We start from the raw sequence: 22,173 nt of genomic DNA on the forward strand, positions 1-22,173 counted from the left end.
CCTTTTGGTTCATGGGCCGATGCTCAACCACTGTGCCATGCTGGCCGGGCTAGTTGAAATTTTTTTTTTCATTTTCATAGGTAGTTTTATTTGGTTTTTAGAAAAATATATACAATTACTGGAACCCCAGTTCTCTTAAATAGTTTTAAAGTATTCAAGTGCGAGGAGTCATCCATTTCCACAGTTAGAATGATGCCAACACTGTTCAGTAAAGCAGCAGATGGGGTTCCTGCAGCCAAGGCCAACCACTGACAGGAGCCGCAGGCACTGAGCAGGTCAGCAGCTCAGACAGCACAGGAGAGCTTTTCCCCGTTTGTATTTAAGAAAGGAAATAGGTGTGTGTGCGGCTACCCTAACACTGCACTTTGCGTGAACACACCTGGATGGGGGTGCAGGCCTTCGGGGTGGAGCGCAGGCTGACAGGCGGACCTGCGTCCAGCAGAGCTCGCCTTTCTGCAGGTGCTCAGTGCTTTAGGTCTGTTAGGATTACCTGTCAGTGTGGCTGGTAGCAAAGAAAACTCTAGGGTGTGGAGTATTGGTTAACACTGTTTCTTTGGATTAGACCCCTACTTTCTCCGAAATGGTCTTCCTGAATTCACAGTATCCACCGGTGCTCGGGGACAGTTCAGGTTGGTGGTTGGCTTCCACATTTTTTAGAAGGTAAGCCAGGAGGCAGCAGGGATCGCCTTAGCTCCGCTTCCCCGGCCCTTTCCCAGTGTAGTAGGCACTGTGTATGTAAGTACATCCTGTGGAGGCTCCAGGCCTACCTCTCCAGGAGCACAGCTCTGCCCCCACTGCTTCGGGGCTTCTCAAGAATGGCAGCCTATGCCCTAGCCGGTTTGGCTCAGTGGATAGAGCGTCGGCCTGCAGACTCAAGGGTCCCAGGTTCGATTCTGGTCAAGGGCATGTACCTTGGTTGCGGGCACATCCCCAGTGGGGAGTGTGCAGGAGGCAGCTGATCGATGTTTCTCTCTCATCGATGTTTCTAACTCTCTATCCCTCTCCCTTCCTCTCTGTAAAAAATCAATAAAATATATTTAAAAAGAATGGCAGCCTAGTCAGCGCCAGCCAGAGGCCAGTTTGTCATGGGAGGGGCTTCCTGCGGGGCTGAAAGGGACCTGGGTTAGGAAGCTGATACCAGGAGCCATCCCCTTTCCTCACTGTATATACACACTTGCTGAGTCAGCAAAGTAGTGAGCAACTTCAGGCTTTGGGGTCTACAAACATGTCTGAGTGGGAGAAGGGTGATGGGAGATAGGAAATGAGCAGGGGAGCTGGAGGCCCCATTAAGGGGAGGGGAGAGAGCGATATTTCATTCTCTGCTCGTCAATCTCCTGCTTCGCCTTCTGGATGCAGCTGAAGATCTCCTCAAAGAGTGCTTTGTATTGGGGAGGTGGTGTGCTGGTGGGGGACGCAGCAGGCTCGGGGGCACCAGCGGCGGGTGGGTCCCTGGAAGCTGGGTCCCTGGCTGGAGCCCTGGCAGTCTGCACAGCCTGTGGGACAGGGAGTCCCCCTCCTGCTGTTGGCACTTCCTCAGCAGCTCCTCGTACTTGGCCTTCAGGGCGCTAGACTGTGTGCACACTTCCTGCAGCAGGGACACACCCCTCTGCTCCACAGCCTTGGCCCTCCGGACGCAGGTCTCCTCGTGGCCCTTCACGATGTCACCGCTGGCCAAGCTGCTGAGCACCGTCTCACTGCTGCTGCACTTGCGGGGCCTCCGCTGGGCCTCGGGCACCGTCAGCAGCATCTCCTCCAGCAGGCTCTGGCCAGGGTCTTTGAAAGGGACAAGTAGGCCGAAACCGGTTTGGCTCAGTGGATAGAGCGTCGGCCTGCGGACTGAGGGGTCCCAGGTTCGATTCCGGTCAAGGGCATGTGCCTGGGGTTGTGGGCATATCCCCAGTAGGAGATGTGCAGGAGGCAGCTGATCGATGTTTCTCTCTCATCGATGTTTCTAACTCTTTATCCCTCTCCCTTCCTCTCTGTAAAAAATCAATAAAATATATTTTAAAAAAAAAAAAGAAAGGGGCAAATAGGGAGTCGGGTACCGCTTTTCGACCCCATTCACGAAGGGACGCTCCGCCTGCAGCACCCGCCGCATTGCAGCCACCTCAGCCTCCAGCTCCAGCGCCTGGGCCTGGTAGGCGCCAGTGGCCCCCAGCTGCTGCTCCAGCTCACTGTTCTCCTTCAGCACAAGCCCGTACTCCTCCTCCAAGGCCACCCGCCTCTGCCGCTCCAGGCTCAGCTGTGCTGCTGCGTCCTCACTGCCTTCTTCAAATGCTTGTTTTCCTCTTCCTCGGGGCTTGGCTGACTTGGCAAGGAAGTGATCTTTTCTGCAAACACATGGTCATACACAAAGCGTTGGAATAAGTCATGCAGCTCTTTCAGACCCGAGAAGCTGGGTGCCGACTTTTGGCCACGCTTCCCCTGGCTCCTCCCTTGGCCGGATGACTTCAGCTCCTCCACTGGGCCCTGGAGGTGATGGACGCTGGCTTGCAGGCATTCGATTGTTTCAGGCAGGCTGTGAGGGACAGGCGGCCGTTGCTCAGAGTCTCCCGCTGTGAGGCCTTGCTGTCAGCCGCGAGCGTTTGTTTCTTCCAGCTCCCTGGCAGTGACATCTAGCCGCTCATTCATCGCCGCAGAGCTCCACCTGCTTGGTCAGGTGCTCCGTTCCTGTAACTGCTCCTGATTGGCTGTGTACGTCTGCTGAAGAGACTCCTCCAGCTCTGTGTTCCGATCCAGTAATGTCTTCCCGAGCTCAGCAGCAAGTTGGAGATCTTGCTGGAGGTCCTGGTGGTCGTACCACGGCTCGTCCTCCTTCATCTCCAACTCCTCCACCAGGTTTCCCGCCAGCATCGCGGCCGGCTCCCCCGGGGCAGCGGCCCCCGCCGCTCCGCCCTCAGCCAGAGCCGCCCCGGGCGCTCCGCCCGCCGCTCCGCCCTCAGCCAGAGCCGCCCCGGGCGCTCCGCCCGCCTCTCCGCCCTCAGCCAGAGCCGCCCTCGGGCGGGACGCGCGGCCGGGTTCGCCTCGCGTCGCCCAACGGCCCCAACGGCCCGGCCGGCACCGGCGCGAGCGCCCCAGCCGCAGCCGCGACCCAGCCCGCCCGGCCGCAGCCGGGCCCAACGTGGCACTCGCTAGTTGAATTTTTACATTCATTATTTATAAGCTTAGGGCATCTGAGTTCCTGAACAAACCAGCAATAAGTCAGGAATATAACATATAGAAAGACCCACAAAATATTCTCTTTATATACCCTATAATGAAATGTACAAAACAAAACAAAAATAAACCACAAAGTAAGTGAGTTTATTTTCAAAATTTTATCAGCCTATGAAAAAATAAATCTAGTATTACTGTGGAGAAAAGAGAGAAAGAATCTAGATTGCAATTAACTCTATCTCCTCCCAACTTACATACTAACTACCCTTTTTAACTTCAGCAGACATTTTTTCCAGTTAATCATTATTCAATTTCACCCACACATGTGCCCTTCAAATTTTTTTCTTATTTAAGTATAGTCTATATATAATATTCTATTGGTTATATTAGCTTTAGGTTTACAATATTTGACATTTTTATACCTTACGATGTGATCACCCCACTCATTCTAGTAATCAATTGTCACCATGCAAACTTATCACAATGTTTTGACTATGTTCCCTTCACCTGTTTACCCATTTTTACACCCCCTCCATTTGGTCTATGTTTTTATGAGTCTGTTCATTTGTTTTATATTTCAGACATAAGTGAAACCATGCAGTATTTATCTTTCTCTGCCTAACGTCTCACTTAGCATAATACCCTCTAGATCAGCCGTGGGCAAACTACGGCCCGCGGGCCGGATCCGGCCCATTTGAAATAAATAAAACTAAAAAAAAAAAAAGACCATACCCTTTTATGTAATGCTGTTTACTTTGAATTTATATTAGTTCACACAAACACTCCATCCATGCTTTTGTTCCGGCCCTCCGGTTCAGTTTAAGAACCCATTGTGGCCCTCGAGTCAAAAAGTTTGCCCACCCCTGCTCTAGATCCATCTACGTTGTCACAAATGGCATGATTTCATTCTTTTCTTAAATTAATTCATTTTTTAAAATCTTTATTGTTGAAAGTACTACATATGTCTTCTTTTTCCGCCACTGACCTCTCCCAGCCCATTCTCACCCCCAGCACAAGTCCTCACTCCACTATTGTCTACATCAGCGGTTCTCAACCTGTGGGTCACGACCCCTTAGGGGGTCGAACGACCCTTTCACAGGTGTTGCCTAAGACCATCGGAAAACACATATATAATTACATATTGTTTTTGTGATTAATCACTATGCTTTAATTATGTTCAATTTGTAACAATGAAATTGGGGGTCACCACAACATGAGGTGTATTAAAGGGTCGCGGCATTAGGAAGGTTGAGAACCACTGGTCTACATCCATTGATTATGCTTATATGTGTCATTCCTTTTTTGTAAATCCTCACCCTAGGACATGCTTAGAGAGAGAAAGGGGTGGGGGAGAGAGACATAACCAGTTGTCTTCTATACATGCCCCACCTGGGGATTGAACCTGCAACCTTTTGGTGCACAGGAAGGCACTCAACCAACTGAGCCACTCTAGCCAGGCAAGACTTCCTTCTTTTATAATGCTGTGTGTGTGTGTGTGTGTGTGTGTGTGTGTGTGATGTGTGCATGTGTGATGTGTGATGTGTGTGATGTATGCATGTGTGATGTGTGATGTGTGTGTGATGTGTGCATGTGTGATATGTGTGTGTGATGTGTGATGTGTGTGTGTGTGATGTGTGTGTGTGTATGTGTGTGTGTGTGATGTGTGTGATGTGTGTGTGATTGAGGAGGAAACTGGTCTTGCAAGCGTGTCAGGCCATAAAAACTGAACAATGCACTGCCCTGGGGGGGGGGGGGTGAAGGTCGTTATCGCTGGCCCCAGGACAGATCATCAACACTTGGGGGCCTTCCTGTAAGCCCAGGAAAGGGGGCGGAACCATATCTGCCAGACAAAGACCCCAGAAGGGTATAAAAAGCGAAGCCTCTGCTGTTACTCTGATTTGGAAATTATTCCCGGAGTCCAGTAGTATTAATAAACGGGGTTCCTCCCTTTCTCTAGGAAGTGTGCTTGGTATTTCTTTGCTCTTCTGTAACATGTGGTTCCCTGACTGGGAAGCTAACGGCGTTTTGGCTTAGTTTAGCCTCCAGTGAGTGGACGGGGTTTGGGACCCAGGGGCGTGGGACAGGCCTCCGGAAGGCGCCCGCTGCTGATTTTAGCAGATTTGAACCAGGGGGAACTCCAGGCGCTCCCGGACCTCAGCCCAGGACCCGGCTGGCATCTGGAGAAAGCGGACGGACACCTCTGGACCTGTGGACAGAATCTGTAAGGTAGGGGCCCCCGTCAGTCAGGCCCACTCCAAGTGAGTGGAAGGGGGAGCTTGATCACCTCCCCAGAAGTCATAGGACTTCGTCAGGTAAATCAGGAATCAGGACTCCGGAGGTGAGTGAATTCAGATTCCATTAAGGAATTATGGGTTCAATCTTCTGTTTGTGTGTGTGTGTGTGTGTGTGTGTGTGTGAGACTAGCCAATTTACTACTGAGAAGCGGGGCTGGATGCAGCCTTAACTCCTCCGGTAGGTTCTGGGGCATGGGTGCCAGGAGTGCCCCCATGCCTATCTGCTCAGCTCCAGTCGGGGCTAGTCTACTGAGAGAGTGTGAGTACGGATGTTTGTCTGTCTTGGCATAATTATCTGTGATTAACTGGTCTGTGTGAAAGCAAAAGCTACTTTGATTTTCTGTTTGCTCATCTGGTTAAAACGTTTGATTTGCTGAGGGTGGTCTGCAAAGGTCTTGGGCAGCACTGTTGAGCTGGTTTTCTCGGAGACGTTTTCTCTCATCACGGGAGGAATCAGCCCACTTAGTGAGGATTTCTGTCTGTGTTTGTGTCCTAGGGACTTGTCCTATTTCTGGAGGAATGGCTTCTAGACGGTATTCACCATCTCTGGGACTTCCGGGAGGGAAGTCAAAACTCGGATTGGCTAAGGGTTTGAGTCTGGCCTGTCTTTTAAAAAAAAAAAAAAAGGTAGAAGAGAAGCGTTCCTAGGCAGTTTTCTACCGTTCTGTATCTCTGCACAATTGAAACTGATTTGGTGGTATTCTGTGGTTAAATGTGGCGCGTGCCGGTGTAGAAGTGTTTTTATGTTTGTTTCTGTTTTGTTTTGCGTTTTGGGTTTTGTTTTGTTTTTTTTAAAAAAAAACCTTTCAAAATCTCTCCCAAGTTTCCGTGGTGATTCAAAGTTTTTAATGGGGAATGTTACCTGTCCTTATTGTTTAAATATGTGTCTTTGTTGTTTGTTTAAAATTGTTTAGCTAGTGAAATTTCTGTTTGTGTCTCTTAAAAAATATGAATGTATTGCTAATCTGAGGAATGCTAATTATTTACATGTCACCTAAAAATTAAGGCTAAGAGTTCTAACTAACTGGAAAGAAAGTATGGCTTTGGTGTAATGGAGGAAGGTAAAGAGAAATGTTGAAAGAAAGTTGAATGGATGAGAGGCCAGTAAGCTGGGACAAGTAGAATGGGAAACTGAGCAGAAATCCTGTCTTCCCTAAATCCTTAAATCCTGTCTTCCCTAAACCAAGGACACCTGGGAGTAAATGATTTGCATTTAGCCTCCCTAAACAGAGGTTAAATAGTTTATGTCAATCTGATTAGTGTCATTTGCTGTACACACCCAAGGACAAATGAAGTTAGAAAATAAGTCTTATTTTGATTAGTTCTTTTATTCAGGTATTTTTTTAAAGAGGAGGAAACCCGGTCCCTCCCTGCAACATGGGTAATAGCTCCTCTTCAAACTTGACTGTCTTAGAATGTATGTTAAGGAATTTTAAAATTGTTCAAAACTTGCCGCCTTGGGTCCGGTTCTGCGTGTGTAAGAAGGGACAGAGTAAGGTTTAGTAGCAGGAGTGAAGAGGCAGGCAGGGCAGGAGCAGGCCAGAAGAAGCTGGCAAGGCCATCCAAACCACCCAGCCGCTATTGGCCAGAGCCGCCTGAGGCGGACCTCCTCGGACTGGCACCAGCTGACTCTGACTGGGACAGACTGGGATCTTTCCAAATGGGCCCCCATGAGCCGATGGTCGAAATGAAAATGGGGGGCCAGACTGGGAACTTTATGGGTGATACAGGGGCAGAGCACTGGGTAGTTACTCAGAAGGTAGCTCCCCTCTCAGGACAGGAAGTCACCATTATTGGAGCTACCTGGGACCACAGCTGCAGACCGTTCTGCCGCTGCCACCGATGTCAGTTGGGTGGCCACCAGGTGGTTCATGAATTCCTGTATTTGCCAGATTTCCCGGTCCTCTAATGCAGTGGTTCTCAACCTTCTGGCCCTTTAAATACAGTTCCTCATGTTGTGACCCAACCATAAAATTATTTTCGTTGCTACTGTTATGAATCGTAATTTAAATATCTGATATGCAGGATGGTCTTAGGTGACCCCTGTGAAAGTGTCATTCAACCGCCAAAGGGGTCGCGACCCACATGTTGAAAACCGCTGCAATGGGCAGAGACCTTTTAGCCAAAATGGGAGCAGAAACCACTTTTGCTCCAGATGGCTCAGCACAGCTTCACCTAGGCCAGTAACTTTTGCTGGCACACAAAACCCTCTCTTATAATCTTCCATTTACAATTTTTGTGAACATTTGAATGACTTAAATGTTAAATTACAAGGAACTGGCAAGACACTTGATGTTATGTTTGGTTACATAAAGGCTTCTGAAAAGAAACTGGAAGTCTTTAAGAGGGATATGGATGGTGAGAGATTTAGATATTTCTCAAACCTCAAGAGGCACATCAAAGACCTCCCAAAAGATGACAGAACAGACTGTCAAAGCCTTCAAAAGCTGTTTTTAAACATCATCAAGTCAACTATTGAGCAGTTCTTCTCAAGATTTGCGAAATTCAGAGAACTGGAAGAGACAGCAAAATTCATGAGGTTTCCAGATTGCATGAAACTGGAGGAACTAAACTTACAAATGTTTTCATGGATAGACTTTAAAATGCAGTAGATTGAATTTCAGAGTAGCTCAATTTGGAAGCGGAAATTTATTGACCTCAGAGTTGACTTGGAAAACATTGAAAAAAAGCAATTAGAGACAGAGAGAAGTGTCGAAAACGAACTATTGAGGACTTGGAATGCCATTCCGGAAAACTTTTTCTGTTTAGAAAACTTTACAACAGCGTTACTCTCCATGTTTTCATCCACATCCGCTTGTGAATCTTTGTTCTCAGTGATGAATTTTTTTAAGTCTCGTAATAGGAGTAGCCTGACGGATGAAAGTAGTAGTTCATGCATATCTCTGAAAGTCACGAAATATAAACCTGATGTAAAAATCTCTGTCATCAGTGATGCAGCAGCAAAAGTCTCACTGATAATATCAAACGGAGTCATAAAGTTTTCTGTCGGACTATCAGTGTACATGTATACATTAAAAAATAAATCTATTTTTCGTCATCATATACTGTGTTTTTGTCACTTGAATGAATGTTATTTCTTCAAGGTTCTTCACATATGTACACCTTAAGAGATATCAAGTCGGCGTAACATGTTCTCAAAAAATTAGGGTTGGCACGCAGAAGAATTTTGAGTCAGAGATTTTGCTGGTTTTGGCACACACTCACAAAAAGGTTGCCCACCCCTGGTCTAGTCTGTCCCTGGTTACTCCCATGCCAGGTGTCTTTTAGTTATCTGAATTGTGTTGTGCTCAAGGTTACTGAATTGTGCTGTGCTCAAGGCTACAAGCTTCCTGCAAAATATCTCCCAGCACATAGCGTTCTTTGTAAAGTCTGTAAAAGGTCCAGAAGCTCCATATTTTGGAGACAAAGAAACCAGGAGGGTATAAAGGGAAAGCTTCCTCTATGTTGCAGGGCTCACACTTTGAGAGACAACTCCTATAAGACTGCTGGTGTAATAAAGACTCCAAATTTGGCTTACTAAGGCGTCCTCTGTTCAGCTTGCTGATTTCCAATATAAAGTTTCTATACCTATTTTGAGGTGTGGTGGGGGTCTTTTTTCATCATAAATGGATGTTGAATTTTGTCAAGTGCTTTTATGCCTCATTGAGATAATTATGAGTTTTATTCTTGGTTTGGTTGATGGGATGAATCACATTGTTTTGTGAATGTTGAACCACCCTTGCATCCCTGATATAAATTCCATTTGATTATGGTGCATAATCCTTTTAATATGCTATTGAATTCGGTTTCCTAGTATTTTGCTTAGAATTTTGGTATCTATGTTCATCAGAAATATTGGCCTGTAATCCTTTTATTGCAGTGTCCTTGTCTGGTTTTGGTATCAGAGTAATGTTGGCCATATAGAATGAGTTTGGAAGCATGCCTTCCTCAAGTTTTTGGAATAAAAATTGTTCAAGGATAGGTACTAATTTTTTTAATATTTGGTAGAATTTCTCTGTGAAGCTGTCCGGTCCTGGGCTTTTGTTTGTTGAAGTTTGTTAAAACACTCCAAACTTCATATATAAAAAATTAATTTATCAATTCCATATACGTTCTCCATTTTTCTTTTGTTGCTAACATAGCCAAACTTGAAAATTGTAACATTTCCTCCTCTACCCCCACTTCCTTTTGCCATATTCCTCAATCCCCTGACATCTAGGGCTTCTGATCTCATTTGTCCAATGCAACTGACCCACCAAGATCATGAAGGCTCACTGTCGCCAAATCCAGTGGCTAATCACGCCACTGCTCCTCAACAGGCCACCTTTCCTCCCTGCTCCCCGCTCTCACACTTCACTAGGTTTGTCCTGTCTGGCTCCTTTCCCTGCCCTTCTTGTGTTCTCCACTTTCTTCAGCTCTTCTCATGTTACACACTTCCGGTGGATGATGTTACTCTCCTCTTACCTATACGTTAGTTAATGACCCCAAATCCCTGTCCTCAGTCACCACCTCTCATCCCCCAACCTCTACTTGCATAAACCATCTCAGGAAATGGCCCACCACCCACCATTGCATAGTTGGAAAAACGGGGTGCACCCTTGACTTGTCCTTCTCCCTCACCTACACAGCAAAACAATGCCCAATGCCCTAGACCAGGGGTGGGCAAACTTTTTGACTCGAGGGCCACAATGGGTTCTTAAACTGGACCGGAGGGCCAGAACAAAAGCATGGATGGAGTGTTTGTGTGAACTAATATAAATTCAAAGTAAACATCATTACATAAAAGGGTACGGTCTTTTTTTTTTTTTTTAGTTTTATTCATTTCAAACGGGCCGTATCCGGCCCGCGGGCCGTAGTTTGCCCACGGCTGCCCTAGCCAGTGGTTAGAGCATCAGCCCGAAGACCAACAGGTCGAAGGTTTGATTCTCAGTCAAGGGCACGTACCTGAGTTGCAGGTTTGATCCCTGCCTGGGTTGTAGCACATGTAGGAGGCAACCAATCAATGTATCTCTCTCACATCGATGTTTCTGTTTCTCTCTCCCCCCCCACCCCCCTTCTACCCTAAAAATCAATGGGGAAAATATCCTCAGGTGAGGACTAACAACAAAACAAAAAACAATGCCCAAGACCTGTCAACCCTACCTCCTAAGTACCCATAAAACTACCGATTCCTCTTCTCTCCATCTGCCATGACCTCTGGTTCTGGCTTCTAGTCTTTTCCTGGGATTGCTGCAAAAGCTTCTGATCTCTCCCCTTTCCAAACCCGTCTCCACAATGCAACCAGAGTGATCTAAGCCTTAGATTCTAAGGCACAAATTTCTCCTTAGGCTTAAGGTTCCCCAGTGTTCCTCTGGATAAAGCCTGCATCTGTAGCATGGCTGGCCCAGCCTGCCCCTCCCACTCCGCCTCCCCCAGCATCTCCATTGGACCCTCTGCCCAGACACGTCGAACACGCTGGTGTGCCAGTCGTCCTGGGCTTGTTCCCGGACCTTTGCTGTCCCCTCTGGAATGCTCTTCCCCAATGCCCAGCTACCCCCAGCTCAGCCGTCAGCCTCTGCTTGCACCTGACTCACCAAACTGGCGTGGCTGTCCGTGGGTGGGTGTCCCCATAGCAATTCGTAAGCACTGCCTTTCCCAGCCATACAGACCTTGCATACACGTCTGGCTCCCAGCTCTGTCCTCTCTTCCCTCATCAGCATCTCAAGGCCCCTCTTTTATGGAGCCAGTGCTGCCCCCTAGGACCCTGCACCACCCTCCCCAGGGCACTTGTCCCACGGTGGTAGCTGTCTGCTTACTTGTGAGCTCCTTTAAGGACCATTCTGCATCACACTTAGCAGCAAATGGAAGATAGAAACTGCTCGGCAAATGTCCAGTGGGTGAGTGATCCCAGGAGGATAATCATCTGCCTACCTCACTAAGCATGGCGGTTCAGTCCACACCTGGGAGTTCTTTTCTAATTTACAGAGCGCTATAAAATTATTGCATTATTACACTATCATTACTAGTGTCCGGCTATTCCACTCCTTGAGGTCCATGCCTTATTCAAGTTTTTTGCCCCAGAACTTGACCTGTCTGACATGTATTGTTATCAACCATTTTTTTTATTGATTTCAGAGAGGAAGGGAGAGGGAAAGAGAGATAGAAACAATCATGAGAATCATTGATCAGCTGCCTCTTGCATGCTCCCAACTGGGGATCGAGCCAGTAACTCTTCAGTCCACAGGCCAATGCTCTAGCCAGCTAGGGCCCCACCAATTTTTGTTGGTTGTATCAATGATGACACGAAACAAGGAACTACTCTGGACCACATGCCACTTTGTCTCAGAAACAGGACTAGAGCTCGGTCTGGAGGGAGAAGTTCGGAAGGAACTTGCTCCAAGTCCAAATGGAATCCCAGCATAAATGAAATGGACTGGCTTCTCTCCAAGAGTGGCCAGAAGCTGTGGAAGTACCAGAACCCCAGAGCTCCCTGGTCCAGTCTCCCCACAGTGGACGTGATGCAGGCAAAGGGGGTGTGGGGACAGGCTTTGGGCATTCGCAGTGGAGTGCGAGCCCCCCTGCTTTTGTCCCTTTCGGTAAGTTCCCACCTCAGCCTCAGGCGCTGGTGCTGGCGTGCGACTCACCCTCCCCTCCCAGGCCCGCCTGTGGCTACGGCGGTCCTTTTCCCGGCCCCCCCCCCGCCCCCCGCCTGTGGCTGAGGTGCTCACACACACACACACACACACACACACACACCCCTGAGTGGCAGGGGATCAGGACGAACAAGCAGGCCCCTCAGGAGGTTAGTCACCTGCTTCCTGGTTTCACCACTGAACCCCCCCCCTTCCTCAGCCCTCCCGTCAGCTCCAGGCCCCAGATCTCCGTCCCACCGACTCTCCTGAGACAGCAGAAGGCAAAGCCGCTGGAGACACCCCCGCCCCCACGCCCCGAGATGGCCTCCAGCGGCAGAGGCCTCCCCGGAGCCTCCGAGACCCTCAGGAAGCTGAGCCGGGACCCCTTCGTTCCATCGGAAGGCCCAGCCCTGAGGTTCAAGAGCCCCAAATGGAAGCCAGGCAGGTTTCCCCTCCACCTGGACTTCTCTTACAGCACTTTTTGGGCAGCTTTCAGGCACGTTCACACACTCACACTAAAGCTGGCGCTGCAGCACGAGCTCCAGGACTTACCGTTACCGGGACCGATGAAGGGCGGCGCTTGAGGGACTGTGCGGCCCCAACACCTCAGGCTCTTTGGCTCCATTGCTGCCCAGTGACCCAGACCCTGGATGGGGTGCTTGAGTGGAGGAGGGAACCTGGCACAGCCCCTTACCCACACCCCTACCTGATGGCTGACCTGGCAAACAGCACTTTTGCTACAACCCAACCCGGACAACACTGTCACCAAGGAAACAGCCCACTCGCCCTTTTCTCCGGAAGTGAAGTCCGGAAGTCCAGCTGCTCACGTGACAAGGGAGACCTCCAGCAAAGCCTTCCGCGCCCTCAGGACAGCCCATCGCTGCTGGGGCCCGGGCGGTCACACAGCGCACCCTGCACTGCACACCGCGGCTGCACCCCAACCAGGGAAGATGGGATCCAGGAGGCTTGTCCGGGGCCCCACCCTCTGAACCTCACCCATCCTTAGTGCACGGGCTGCTGAACAACACTGCACACAGTGGTTCTCAACCTTCCTAACGCCGCGACCCTTTACTACAGTTTCTCAGGTTGTGGTGACCCCCAACCACAAAATTATTTTCGTTGCTGCTTCATAACTGTAATGTTGCTACTGTTATGAATCGTCATGTAACTATCTGATATGCAGGGTGTATTTTCAAGGATCGCGACCCACAGGTTGAAAACCGCTGACTTAGGTCCGTCTGCTCAAATCACAAATGTGCACGCTATTTGTTCTCCAGTGATGAAGACTCTACTTGGACACATTTAATCAGCATTTTCACAAGCATTTAGTCTTAACTAAGTATTTTCATCAACAGGAAACTCTAGAATTATACTGTATGAGCCCAAGAATTTGGAGAACACTACACACCCTTAACCCAGGAACGTGGCTGCCCGTGCGCCACGGCCAGGCTGCGAAGTCCAGGCAGGCCCGTCTGTGCATCGTTACACGCTGGGCGCTTAGGCCAGCCGGACACAGTCCACGCTCCATAAATACTCGCGGAATTTGAATAAATCCTGTAAAATTCTCACTTGGAGACATCAGTAGTCACACTTCTTGCTGCTTCTCTCCCAGAAGCTCCTGGTAGAACCCAGGTCTGGCAGCAGGGGGCACACAGGCTGCTGCTCACACCTGAGAGAGATGACACAATCTCCTAAAGGGGTTGAACTCAGACCAGGCCTCAGAAGCTGAAGAGCCCTGCGCTCCCCATGGGGACCATGGCATTCCCGAGGTGCGTGGCAGTGGCCTCACACCCACTGACTTGACTCCTAAGAGAACTTTTCCTTCGCAGAGAGAAGCCTCCCACCGCTGTCCGTCCGTCTCGGGCAGCGCGCCCACCTGAGGCCATCTGGGGAAAGGGCTACAAAGCAGACAATCTTTATTCACAGCTGGGGTGGCAGAGGGGACACCCCGGGTCAGTCCAAAAGCAGACTCTGGGAGGGAGAGCGCCTGGCTCAGCACTCGTCCTCACCCAGCATGGTGTAAGGGTTTCGAGAGGCCAGGCTGGACCCTGGAACTGAGGTTGGGGTGTCCTCATCCCCTTCCCCCTCCTCATCCGCATCTCGGTCCTCCTCTCCCTCCTCTTCACAGGAGCTGCTCAGCTCTTCTTCCTCCTCCTCCTCTTCCTCCTCATCACCGGCTGGCCCCACCCTACCCTGCAAAACCACCAGCTCCGTAGTCTCTGGATGGGACTCCCAGGTGCCTGCGGAACCAGAACAAGAAAAAGAACAGAGGGGAGTTTTCAACAAGAGGCTAAAGCCAGAGGAAGGTGGGGAAGAGGCGAAGACTAATAACAAGAATTTTTGTAGCTGCCGGCATGCCTGCATCCACCCCACTCCCATGTGCTGGGCACTGCACAGCTCTGCACACATTAACTCCAGTTTTGGGCACCACCTTGCTGGGGGCAACTGACACCCGGGTTCTGCAGATGAGAGAACAGCCTCAGAGACAGCCACGCAGAGCTGGCCGACAGGTGCAGACCCAGGTGTGCCCGGCCGAGTGCCACCAGCCCCCGGTGCCTACACTACAGCAGGTGGGGGTACACTGGCAGTGACCTTTCTGGTCCAGGTAGCCTGGCGGGTGGAAGCACAGGCTGAGGCGGCCGTCCAGCGCCAGCCTCAGGAGACTGTTGGCCGCTCTGTACACATCGTTCCGCGCCGCCTTAGCTGTCTTGTAGCCACGTTTCTCTGCCCAGGCTGAAGGGAGAAAAGAGTGGTGGGGAGGGAAGCTCATGAACCCCACTGCCTAACACATCTTTCCAGTTTTCCCAGAATATGCCAGGTCAGAGATCTGGCTGCCCCTGTGACAGAAATCTGGGGTGGCCAGGAGCTGGGTGAATGGCAGAACCTCTGAGGAGAGGAGTGGGGACAGGGCAGGGCAAAAGGCCAGGGGAGGAGCCAGGTCCCCAGAACCCACCTTCACAGATGTCCCAGGCACACCAGGGGTGCTCGGACACGGGGTCCTCGGCCTCCGGGTGGCGCAGGTGGAGCAGGGCCTGCACGGGGACCCGGGCGGCCAGATAGCCCACAGCAGTGTAGGGCTCCTGGATCTGGGCGATGGGGTAGATCCCTGCCAGAACCTGCGGAGCACGAGCCTCAGCACCAGCCTGGATCACCCGCCTCCCGCTGCCCCCTCTGCCCACATACCTGCAGCTGCCTGGGCAGAAGGGAGGGGAAGATGAGGCCCGGGCAGTCACAGAGCTTCACGGAGGGGGTCAGAAAGTAGGTCTGAAAGTATCGCGTGTGGCCCGGGGTTCTGGAGACGCTCACGACCTTCCGCCCCACCAGCCCGTTGATCAGTGAGGACTTTCCCACGTTGGGGAACCCTGAGGAAAGCAAGGCAAGGTAGCACCTGGCAGCTCCTTCCCCTGGGGGGAGGTGGGCGATGCACGGGGAGCTGAAAGGGATAGGCTCAGGCAGGAAGGGAGCCACTAGGGCTGTGGGGCCGATCCCACCCTCCACTCCCTGGCTTTGTGACTCAAGGCCATTCACTCAACCTTGTCCCCCTCCTTCTACAGCACAGACGCCTCCCCTCAGAGCAGCCACGAGAAGCACGACCGCGCTGGGCGCTGCGCTGGCCGGACCGCCTCCTCCCAGAAGCCTGCAGTGGGCCCCCAGGCCCTGCACAGACCTGCTCGGCATGCTGGCCCCAGTGCACATGTCCCTTCCGGAGGCTGTTTCCTACACCCCGCCTCAGCCCGAACCCGTGGCCACAGCCTGGAGCCAGTCACTTCAAGCTCTCAGCGGCCAGCCCTCCTCTCCGACCTGACCCCGTCTTTCCAGGTCACCCATCCTGACTCACGTCCTCTTCCCCAAATCCGACTCTAGGATCCCACTTACAGCCTGTCCCTGCCCAGACCCTGAGCTCCCTGGTCCGCTCTCCCCTCCACCGTACTCACCTGGCAAAACCCCAATCCTGTCAAATGCACTGTCCACTCAGCACCTGCTGCTGGCAGCTGCGCCACCTCCACCAGGAGGCGCTCCTTTCCATGGGAGGGAGGCACAAGCCCCCCTCCACTGGCAGCACCCACAGCCATTTCTCTGCCCCTTATAGTGAAACTCCTTCAAAGCCTGGTCTCCTTGGGTCATGGCTATGAACTGTAACACGCACTCTCCTCCCTTATCTCTCTCTCCCCTGAGCTCCAAGGCCCTTCGTTTGCTTCTGTAACTTGTTTCCTGAGCCCATTTCTTCCATGGCTCCCTCCTTCTACCTCTGTGACTTTCTAGGTAAACTTCCTCTTATACTTTGGAAAAAACTATAACAGCCCTAGCTGGTTTGGCTCAGTGAATAGTGTTGGCCTGTGGACTGAGGGTCCTGGGTTCGATTATGGTCAAGGGCACACGCCCAGGTTGTAGGCTTGATCCCCACTAGGAGGTGTGCGGGGAGCAGCCAATCAATGATTCTCTCATCATCGATGTTTCTATATCTCTCTCCCCTCTGCCTCTTTGAAATCAAAAAAATATCTATTTTTTAAAAAGGAAAGAAAAACTGTTACACAAAATGTGTACAATATACACGTGCCAGGTGAACCCATCACCCTCTGGCCCAGAGTGTGACGCCAACCCCGGAGCCCCAGCCCCTCCTGACCACAGCCCTCCGCCCTGCGCGAGCCTGACCCGCTGTAAGGGACTCCCTGCCCACACTTCCTTTCGGCGTTAAGACCCGTGTGTCCCTGCACCATGCAGTTCAATCCCAGCTTTTCAACTTGACACGAACGGACGCCTGAACATGAAGACTAGCTCCTGGCCCACAGCAGCCAGGCTCCGCCGTGCCGTTCCTCCTCCCGCCGCCGCCCAGCCGGGCCCTCTCTCCTCCCGGCACTGAAACCACTCGTTCACATACCAGTCGCGGAGCAGGTCTCTGCTCTCGGCTCACTTGACTTAGCAACACGTGGCACAGCGAGCCCTCCTTTCCTCTCCAACACATGGCTCATATGGCACGGGGGCTCCCTGCTCCTCCTCTGCCCACCTCTGCACCTACCACTTCTCCCACATCTCCCCCCACCCAGGGCTCTAAGTACCAGGCATACCCACCTCTGGCTCCCAACTTAAATCTCCCCCAAATTCAAATCTCGTCCTCTTCCCTAGACTGCAGGTTCATATACCCACTGCCTATTCAGTATCTCCACTGGGGACTTATGTTTTTAATCTCAAAATTAACATCTGAATCCCCTCCCCTCTGCAGCCCCTCCAGGCTGTTCCTCTCCCATCTTCCTGTCTCAGCATTCCCGACGGCACAGTACACCACCTGGAGCCCGCCCCTGCGGCCTGCGGCCTGCCCACGCTTACAATCCAGGCAGCTCCCGGGCACAGCCCGCCAGCTTCTCATCAGACGGGAATAAACCCAAATGCCTTCTTAGCTACAAGCCTTCAGGTGCGGCCCACCTGCCTGGCTTCACTGCTCGTCCCCTCGCTGGCCCCAAGTCAGCAAGCTCATTCCCACCGCAGGCCCTCCCGCTCGCTCGCACCTGGAAGGCCCCTCCCACTCCGCAGCCGCGCCTCCATCCGCCTGGGCTCTCCTCAGCCTCTCGGGGACCTCCTCTTTAAGTTGCTCTCTATCCTTTTTATTGTCCCTAAATAACATCTTTTCAGATGACTGCTCGATGGATTCACCAGAAACAAGCTCCGTGAAGGTAGGGGCGTTTCTGCCGTTTCCATGCAGCACCCCCTGCGCCAGCACCTAGCACCTCACGCTCAGGAGCGGACAAATGAACGGAGCTGAAGGGAATCCAAACTCAGGGCTGCCTGTGTCCCAGCAGCTGCTCGCCCTGCCACCCCTCAACACAGGCAAGTCCGTGCCCAGGCCTGAGAGAGGGCACAGGGCCTCCTGGGGGAAGCCAGGCAGTCAGCAGTGGGGAGGCTTCCCTAAGACAAACCGGAGACTGACAGGAAGGTGGGGGCACTGCAGGAGCCAACCACTGGGCAACCCCTGACTTCTAGGCCGGGCCCTTTTGGTTCCAGGACCACGACTTTGCCAAAGTCACCTCTCCCCACTCCCACGAGAATTAAAGGGCCCTGCGCCTCCTCGGACACTCCGCTGTCCCCACCACGAGCAGACAAATCTCTGCACCACAGGGAGTCTCCCTGACAACAGACCTCACGAGTTAAGATGCAGGAAGGAACCAACATTTGCTAAGCTCTTCTACGGACTAGTTAACTACGACTGAAACAGGTCACACACACAAGTCACTCAGAACAGTGCTAGGCAGGCAGTAAGACCGGACACATGCTACAGTTTAACAATTATTCTTATCACCACCACCTGTCAGGCTTTGTCAGGCTCTCTGTACTCTTCCCTGCACTCCTCCCATCCATTCTCTGGCTCGGGTATCGCTGTCATCATTTGGAAAACCAAAGCACCTGAGACTCAGGGTGAGTGAATACTTGCTCGACACCTGTAGTCACTGAGACGAGGTGGAACTTCACGCCGGCGGCGTCCTAAGGCCCGGGAGCCCAGGGACCCGATCGCTTCCCTCCTTCCCCAGTGTCCAGCCCACCCTGTGCGACCGCCACCTCCTCACCCACACAGCCGATGGTCACCACCCCGTCCTTGTAGCGCTCTTGGGCGGGGCCGGCTGGCTCCATGGCCGAGTCAGTCTGCTGCTCCACCAGGACGGCGGGCCCGTCATCCTCTTCCTCATCTTCCCCCGAGGCACTGCCCCAGGCGGCCCCAGCCACGTCACGGGCAATCTTTTCCCGCCAGCTGCTCAAGTCCACTGCTCAGGAAGAAGACGGAGAGGGCTCTCCCTAGGGCCGCGTTCACACAGCCGGGAATGATGCCCTCGAGCTGGACAGGGACAGGCTGCACAGCCCGGCTCTCCCCAGCCCCCCCTGGAGTCACGTGCATCCCTCAGTCCAGTTTCCTGAAAGTCCTGGGAAGCCCGAAGGCAGTGGCTTCTCCTGCCTACCTACTGCCTCTCTAGTCCCAACAAGTCACTCTCCATCCCTCCCGGCCTCGCCTGTGTCCACAATACAGGGCTGACTTCAGGGAAGGCGAGCACCATGACTCGGGGCCGGGGTCTCACCAACCTTTCCCCGCAGTGATGGCCTCACAGGCTCTCAGCAGCTGCTCCGGCCCCAGGGCCCGAGCCCATCCTCTCCCCCGCCTCCGACTCTTCTTCAACACTGTGACCCAAGGGTACAAAAGGTTTGGCACATCGCACCTCTGCCACCATCCTCAGGTCCAAAATCAGGTACCCCCTTGTCAACAAGCTCCGTTCTCCTCTTTGTCCCCTGCCACCCCCCCTTCCCTGCTGCCCTCATCACTACCCACTCACCGCCACCATGGTCCTGTGGGATGCGAGGGTCCCGAGGGAAAGAGGTGAAAAGGACAATGTGGAGCTGGGGAAAGTGTTGGTGGAAATAATGCTTCCAGGCAACCACGAGAGCCGGCGGGGCCAGATCCACCTTGTTCAGCACCAGCACCAGGGCCAGCCCAAGCTCTCCAGTCACATACTCGTACAGTGCTGGCGGGAAATTCACAACCTGGGACAGGGTTGATAAGAGGACGAGGTTGGTAAGAGGATGAGCAATGCGAGGTCAACCCAAAGGTCTCTGCCTCTAGCAGACACAGCTTGAGACAAGACCCTGGTGGTAGCGGATTCTGGGACAAAGGGTAAATCAGCCAAACCGAACCATAGAGACAAAGCAGCGGTTAAGTTCTACCCGTGCACCTGTGTGGGAGCATGCACAGGCTGCTACGGGCCTCCGCCCTCAGTTCCCTCCCAGGCCTCCCTCTCCCACTGCAGGACCACAGGTCCACACAGCCGTCCAGCAGCGTCGAGGGGCTTAGCCACCACCCAGCATTCCAGGTGAGCCCTGCGCTCACTGAGGGGCAAGGCACGGGAGCCCCCAGCTGCCTCATGACATCCGGGGTCTCCACTCTGGGACTTTCTATTGGTTCAGTTCTGCTGGGCTGGGAAACAGGGTATACAGTTTTCCATCACGGGGTGACGGAGAGGAGTCAGTTGGCCAGGGAAGAAGGGACAGGCTGTGGCCCTGGTGAATAAAGAACCGGGTCTCTGACTACAGACATCAGCATAAGGCAGGAGCCTGCAGAGGAAGGAGGATGCCTGTCTCCCAGCTCCTGCCTCTGCCCTGGCCCCAGGAGATCTTCCTCCCTCCTCCCGCTGGCCCAGCGCATCCCAGGACTCACTGGATGCCGGACATCGGTGATGAGCAGGACGATGTCAGACATCTCCAACACTCGCCACAGCTGCCTCCACGTCTGTAAAGAGAGAGTCGATGCAAAAGAATCGGAGCCTGGAGCCCCTTTCCTGCCCGATGACTGACCATTTACCCTGAGTCACCATGCCCACTCCTGTCCCGCTCCATTCACACCTCCAGATTGTGCTCAAAGTAGCTGAGCTTCTCTGAGGTGTAAGCTCCATGAATCTTCCCAAGATACTCCTGGAAGCTCCGTTCCTCCTGGCTCATTAGCTGCTCCTTGGACATCTCATAGCGCCAAGGGGGGCGCCGGGGGAAGTCCAGCACTGCAAAACCAAGGCAACGCCCAGCGAGTGTGAGGAGTTCCAGGTGCACCCCAGACCCTCCTTCCTCAGTCAGCTCCGCCTCCTCACACTCCCCCAGCCCAGGGCCGGTCCCCAGCGTGCTGAGCGCCCTCACCGGAACCGGGCTGGTAGACCTCCTGGATGTCCAGCTCCAGCATCTCGGCGCTGACGGGCTGTAGCACTTGCTCCCGGGCCGCTCTCTTTCTCTTCTCCACCTCCTCCCGGCTGTCCCGTTCAAAATGCAGTCGGTATCTACGCGACAGGGACACGACACCCATGGCAACCCTGGGGTCACAAACTCCACTCCAGTGCAGACGCCTTCGCCAAGCTCTCCCCAGGCCTGCTGACCTCCTCCCCGAGTGGGCCCTCCCCAGGCCCCTTTCACGCAATATCCTCACCTTTCTAAAAGCCCGCCTCTTTCCAGCCCTCCGAAGGGACCGTCGGCCCGGGAGACCGGGGCACCCCAGCCCCACCACCTCGATTCCAGGCCCTGACTTCCGGTCGGCGGGGCAGGCCCGCTCACCGATTTGGGTCAAAGCCTCGCGGGCCCAGCCCCTGGGGAGGCTGCTGGTTGAGCCTACGGATCTGCTGGGTCACGGACTCGCCGTCCGAAGTGTCGGTCTGCTCCTCGCGCCGCTCCCGGCTGCCGCTGCGGCTGTTGGAGCTGGACCGCAGCCCATCTTGCAGGCCTGCGGGAGGAGCGGTGACGCGGGGCCGCCTCCCCGGCCGCCCCGCTCCCGCACCGCACCCGCTCCCCGGCCCGCTCCCCGGCCGCCCTGCTCGGGGCCCTCGCGGAGGGGCGGGGGCAGTCCCTCCTCGGCCTCTAGGCGGCCGGCGCCCGTCCCAGCAGGAGGCGGGCTCCCTCCCACCACTCTCCACCCCGCTCCCCGGGCAGGTGGGGGTGCTGGGGCGAAGGCAGCCGCTCCGCAGTCTCCCACGCGCGTGGCCGCCACCCGCCCCAGGCCCCCGAGGGGCGGCGGGCACACCCCTCCGCCCGGGGCGCGGGAGCCCGCGCCCGCCCCTCCGCGCCCCGCGCTGACCTCGCTTCCGCTCCCGCTTGTCCTGCAGCTGCTTCTTCTTCTGCTTCACGCTGAAGGGCTTCTTCCTCGGCATGGCCCGCGCCCGCCGCCCCGCGCCCGCCGCCGCCACCGACTCCCTCCCGGGGCGGCCGGCCGGGCCCGGGACCCTCGAAGGGGCGGGGCCGGGCGGTGACGTCGGCGGGCGGGCCGCCGGGGAGCTCCGCGGCCGGGCTGGCGGCGGCGGGTGCGGGGCAGAGTCACTCCCTCCGGGAGCGAGGCGCGAAGGTGGGGGGTCCCCGCACGTGGGAGGCCGCGGCACCGAGAGGGCGCGGCGGCGGCCAGGAGGCGGCGCGCGTGGGAGGCTCGCGCCCTTCGTCACGGGCGCTACCACCGCGCGCTCGGAGGGGGAACGCTCGTCCGCACCGCCCGGCGCGCCGGGGAGGAGCCGCCGCGCACCTGGGGGCGCCCCGCCGGCCCGGTTCCTGGCGGAGGGTGAGGAGGAGCCGCCCCCGGTCCTCAGCGCCGGCGAGGAGGGAAGCCCGGTGAC

At 54.1% G+C, this 22,173-nt stretch overlaps 1 protein-coding gene and 1 pseudogene across 2 annotated transcripts; both read right to left on the reverse strand.

Annotated features, from left to right (window-relative positions):
* Positions 1-1,286: 1,286 nt before the first annotated feature.
* LOC308521516 (cerebellar degeneration-related protein 2-like) lies at positions 1,287-2,853 on the reverse strand (annotated as a pseudogene). The gene is made up of 2 exons: positions 2,010-2,853; positions 1,287-1,808 (listed from the first exon to the last, which is right to left on the reverse strand). The product of its transcript is annotated as a cerebellar degeneration-related protein 2-like (transcript).
* Positions 2,854-13,960: 11,107 nt separating this feature from the next.
* GNL1 (G protein nucleolar 1 (putative)) lies at positions 13,961-21,798 on the reverse strand. The gene is made up of 12 exons (XM_081093711.1): positions 21,648-21,798; positions 21,131-21,296; positions 20,723-20,859; positions 20,438-20,589; positions 20,253-20,324; positions 19,375-19,582; positions 19,127-19,222; positions 18,619-18,813; positions 15,245-15,423; positions 15,015-15,177; positions 14,654-14,794; positions 13,961-14,301 (listed from the first exon to the last, which is right to left on the reverse strand). Exons 1-12 carry the CDS (start codon positions 21,718-21,720, stop codon positions 14,054-14,056), a joined length of 1,830 nt encoding a protein of 609 aa, XP_080949837.1. The 5' UTR covers positions 21,721-21,798; the 3' UTR covers positions 13,961-14,053.
* Positions 21,799-22,173: the final 375 nt, after the last annotated feature.

The sequence above is a fragment of the Myotis nattereri genome, assembly GCF_964212035.1.
Source record: "Myotis nattereri genome assembly, chromosome: 6".
NCBI classification, from domain to species: Eukaryota; Metazoa; Chordata; class Mammalia; order Chiroptera; family Vespertilionidae; genus Myotis; species Myotis nattereri.

Excerpts from the sequence above, each read along its gene's own strand:
- GNL1 (XM_081093711.1), bottom strand. The coding sequence starts at position 21,720 with ATGCCGAGGAAGAAGCCCTTCAGCGTGAAGCAGAAGAAGAAGCAGCTG. Across the intron at positions 19,223-19,374 it reads CCCACAGGACCATGGTGGCG|TGTTGAAGAAGAGTCGGAGG; the intron begins GTGAGTGGGTAG and ends CTTGGGTCACAG. Across the intron at positions 15,424-18,618 it reads GGTGACCATCGGCTGTGTGG|GGTTCCCCAACGTGGGAAAG; the intron begins GTGAGGAGGTGG and ends TGCTTTCCTCAG.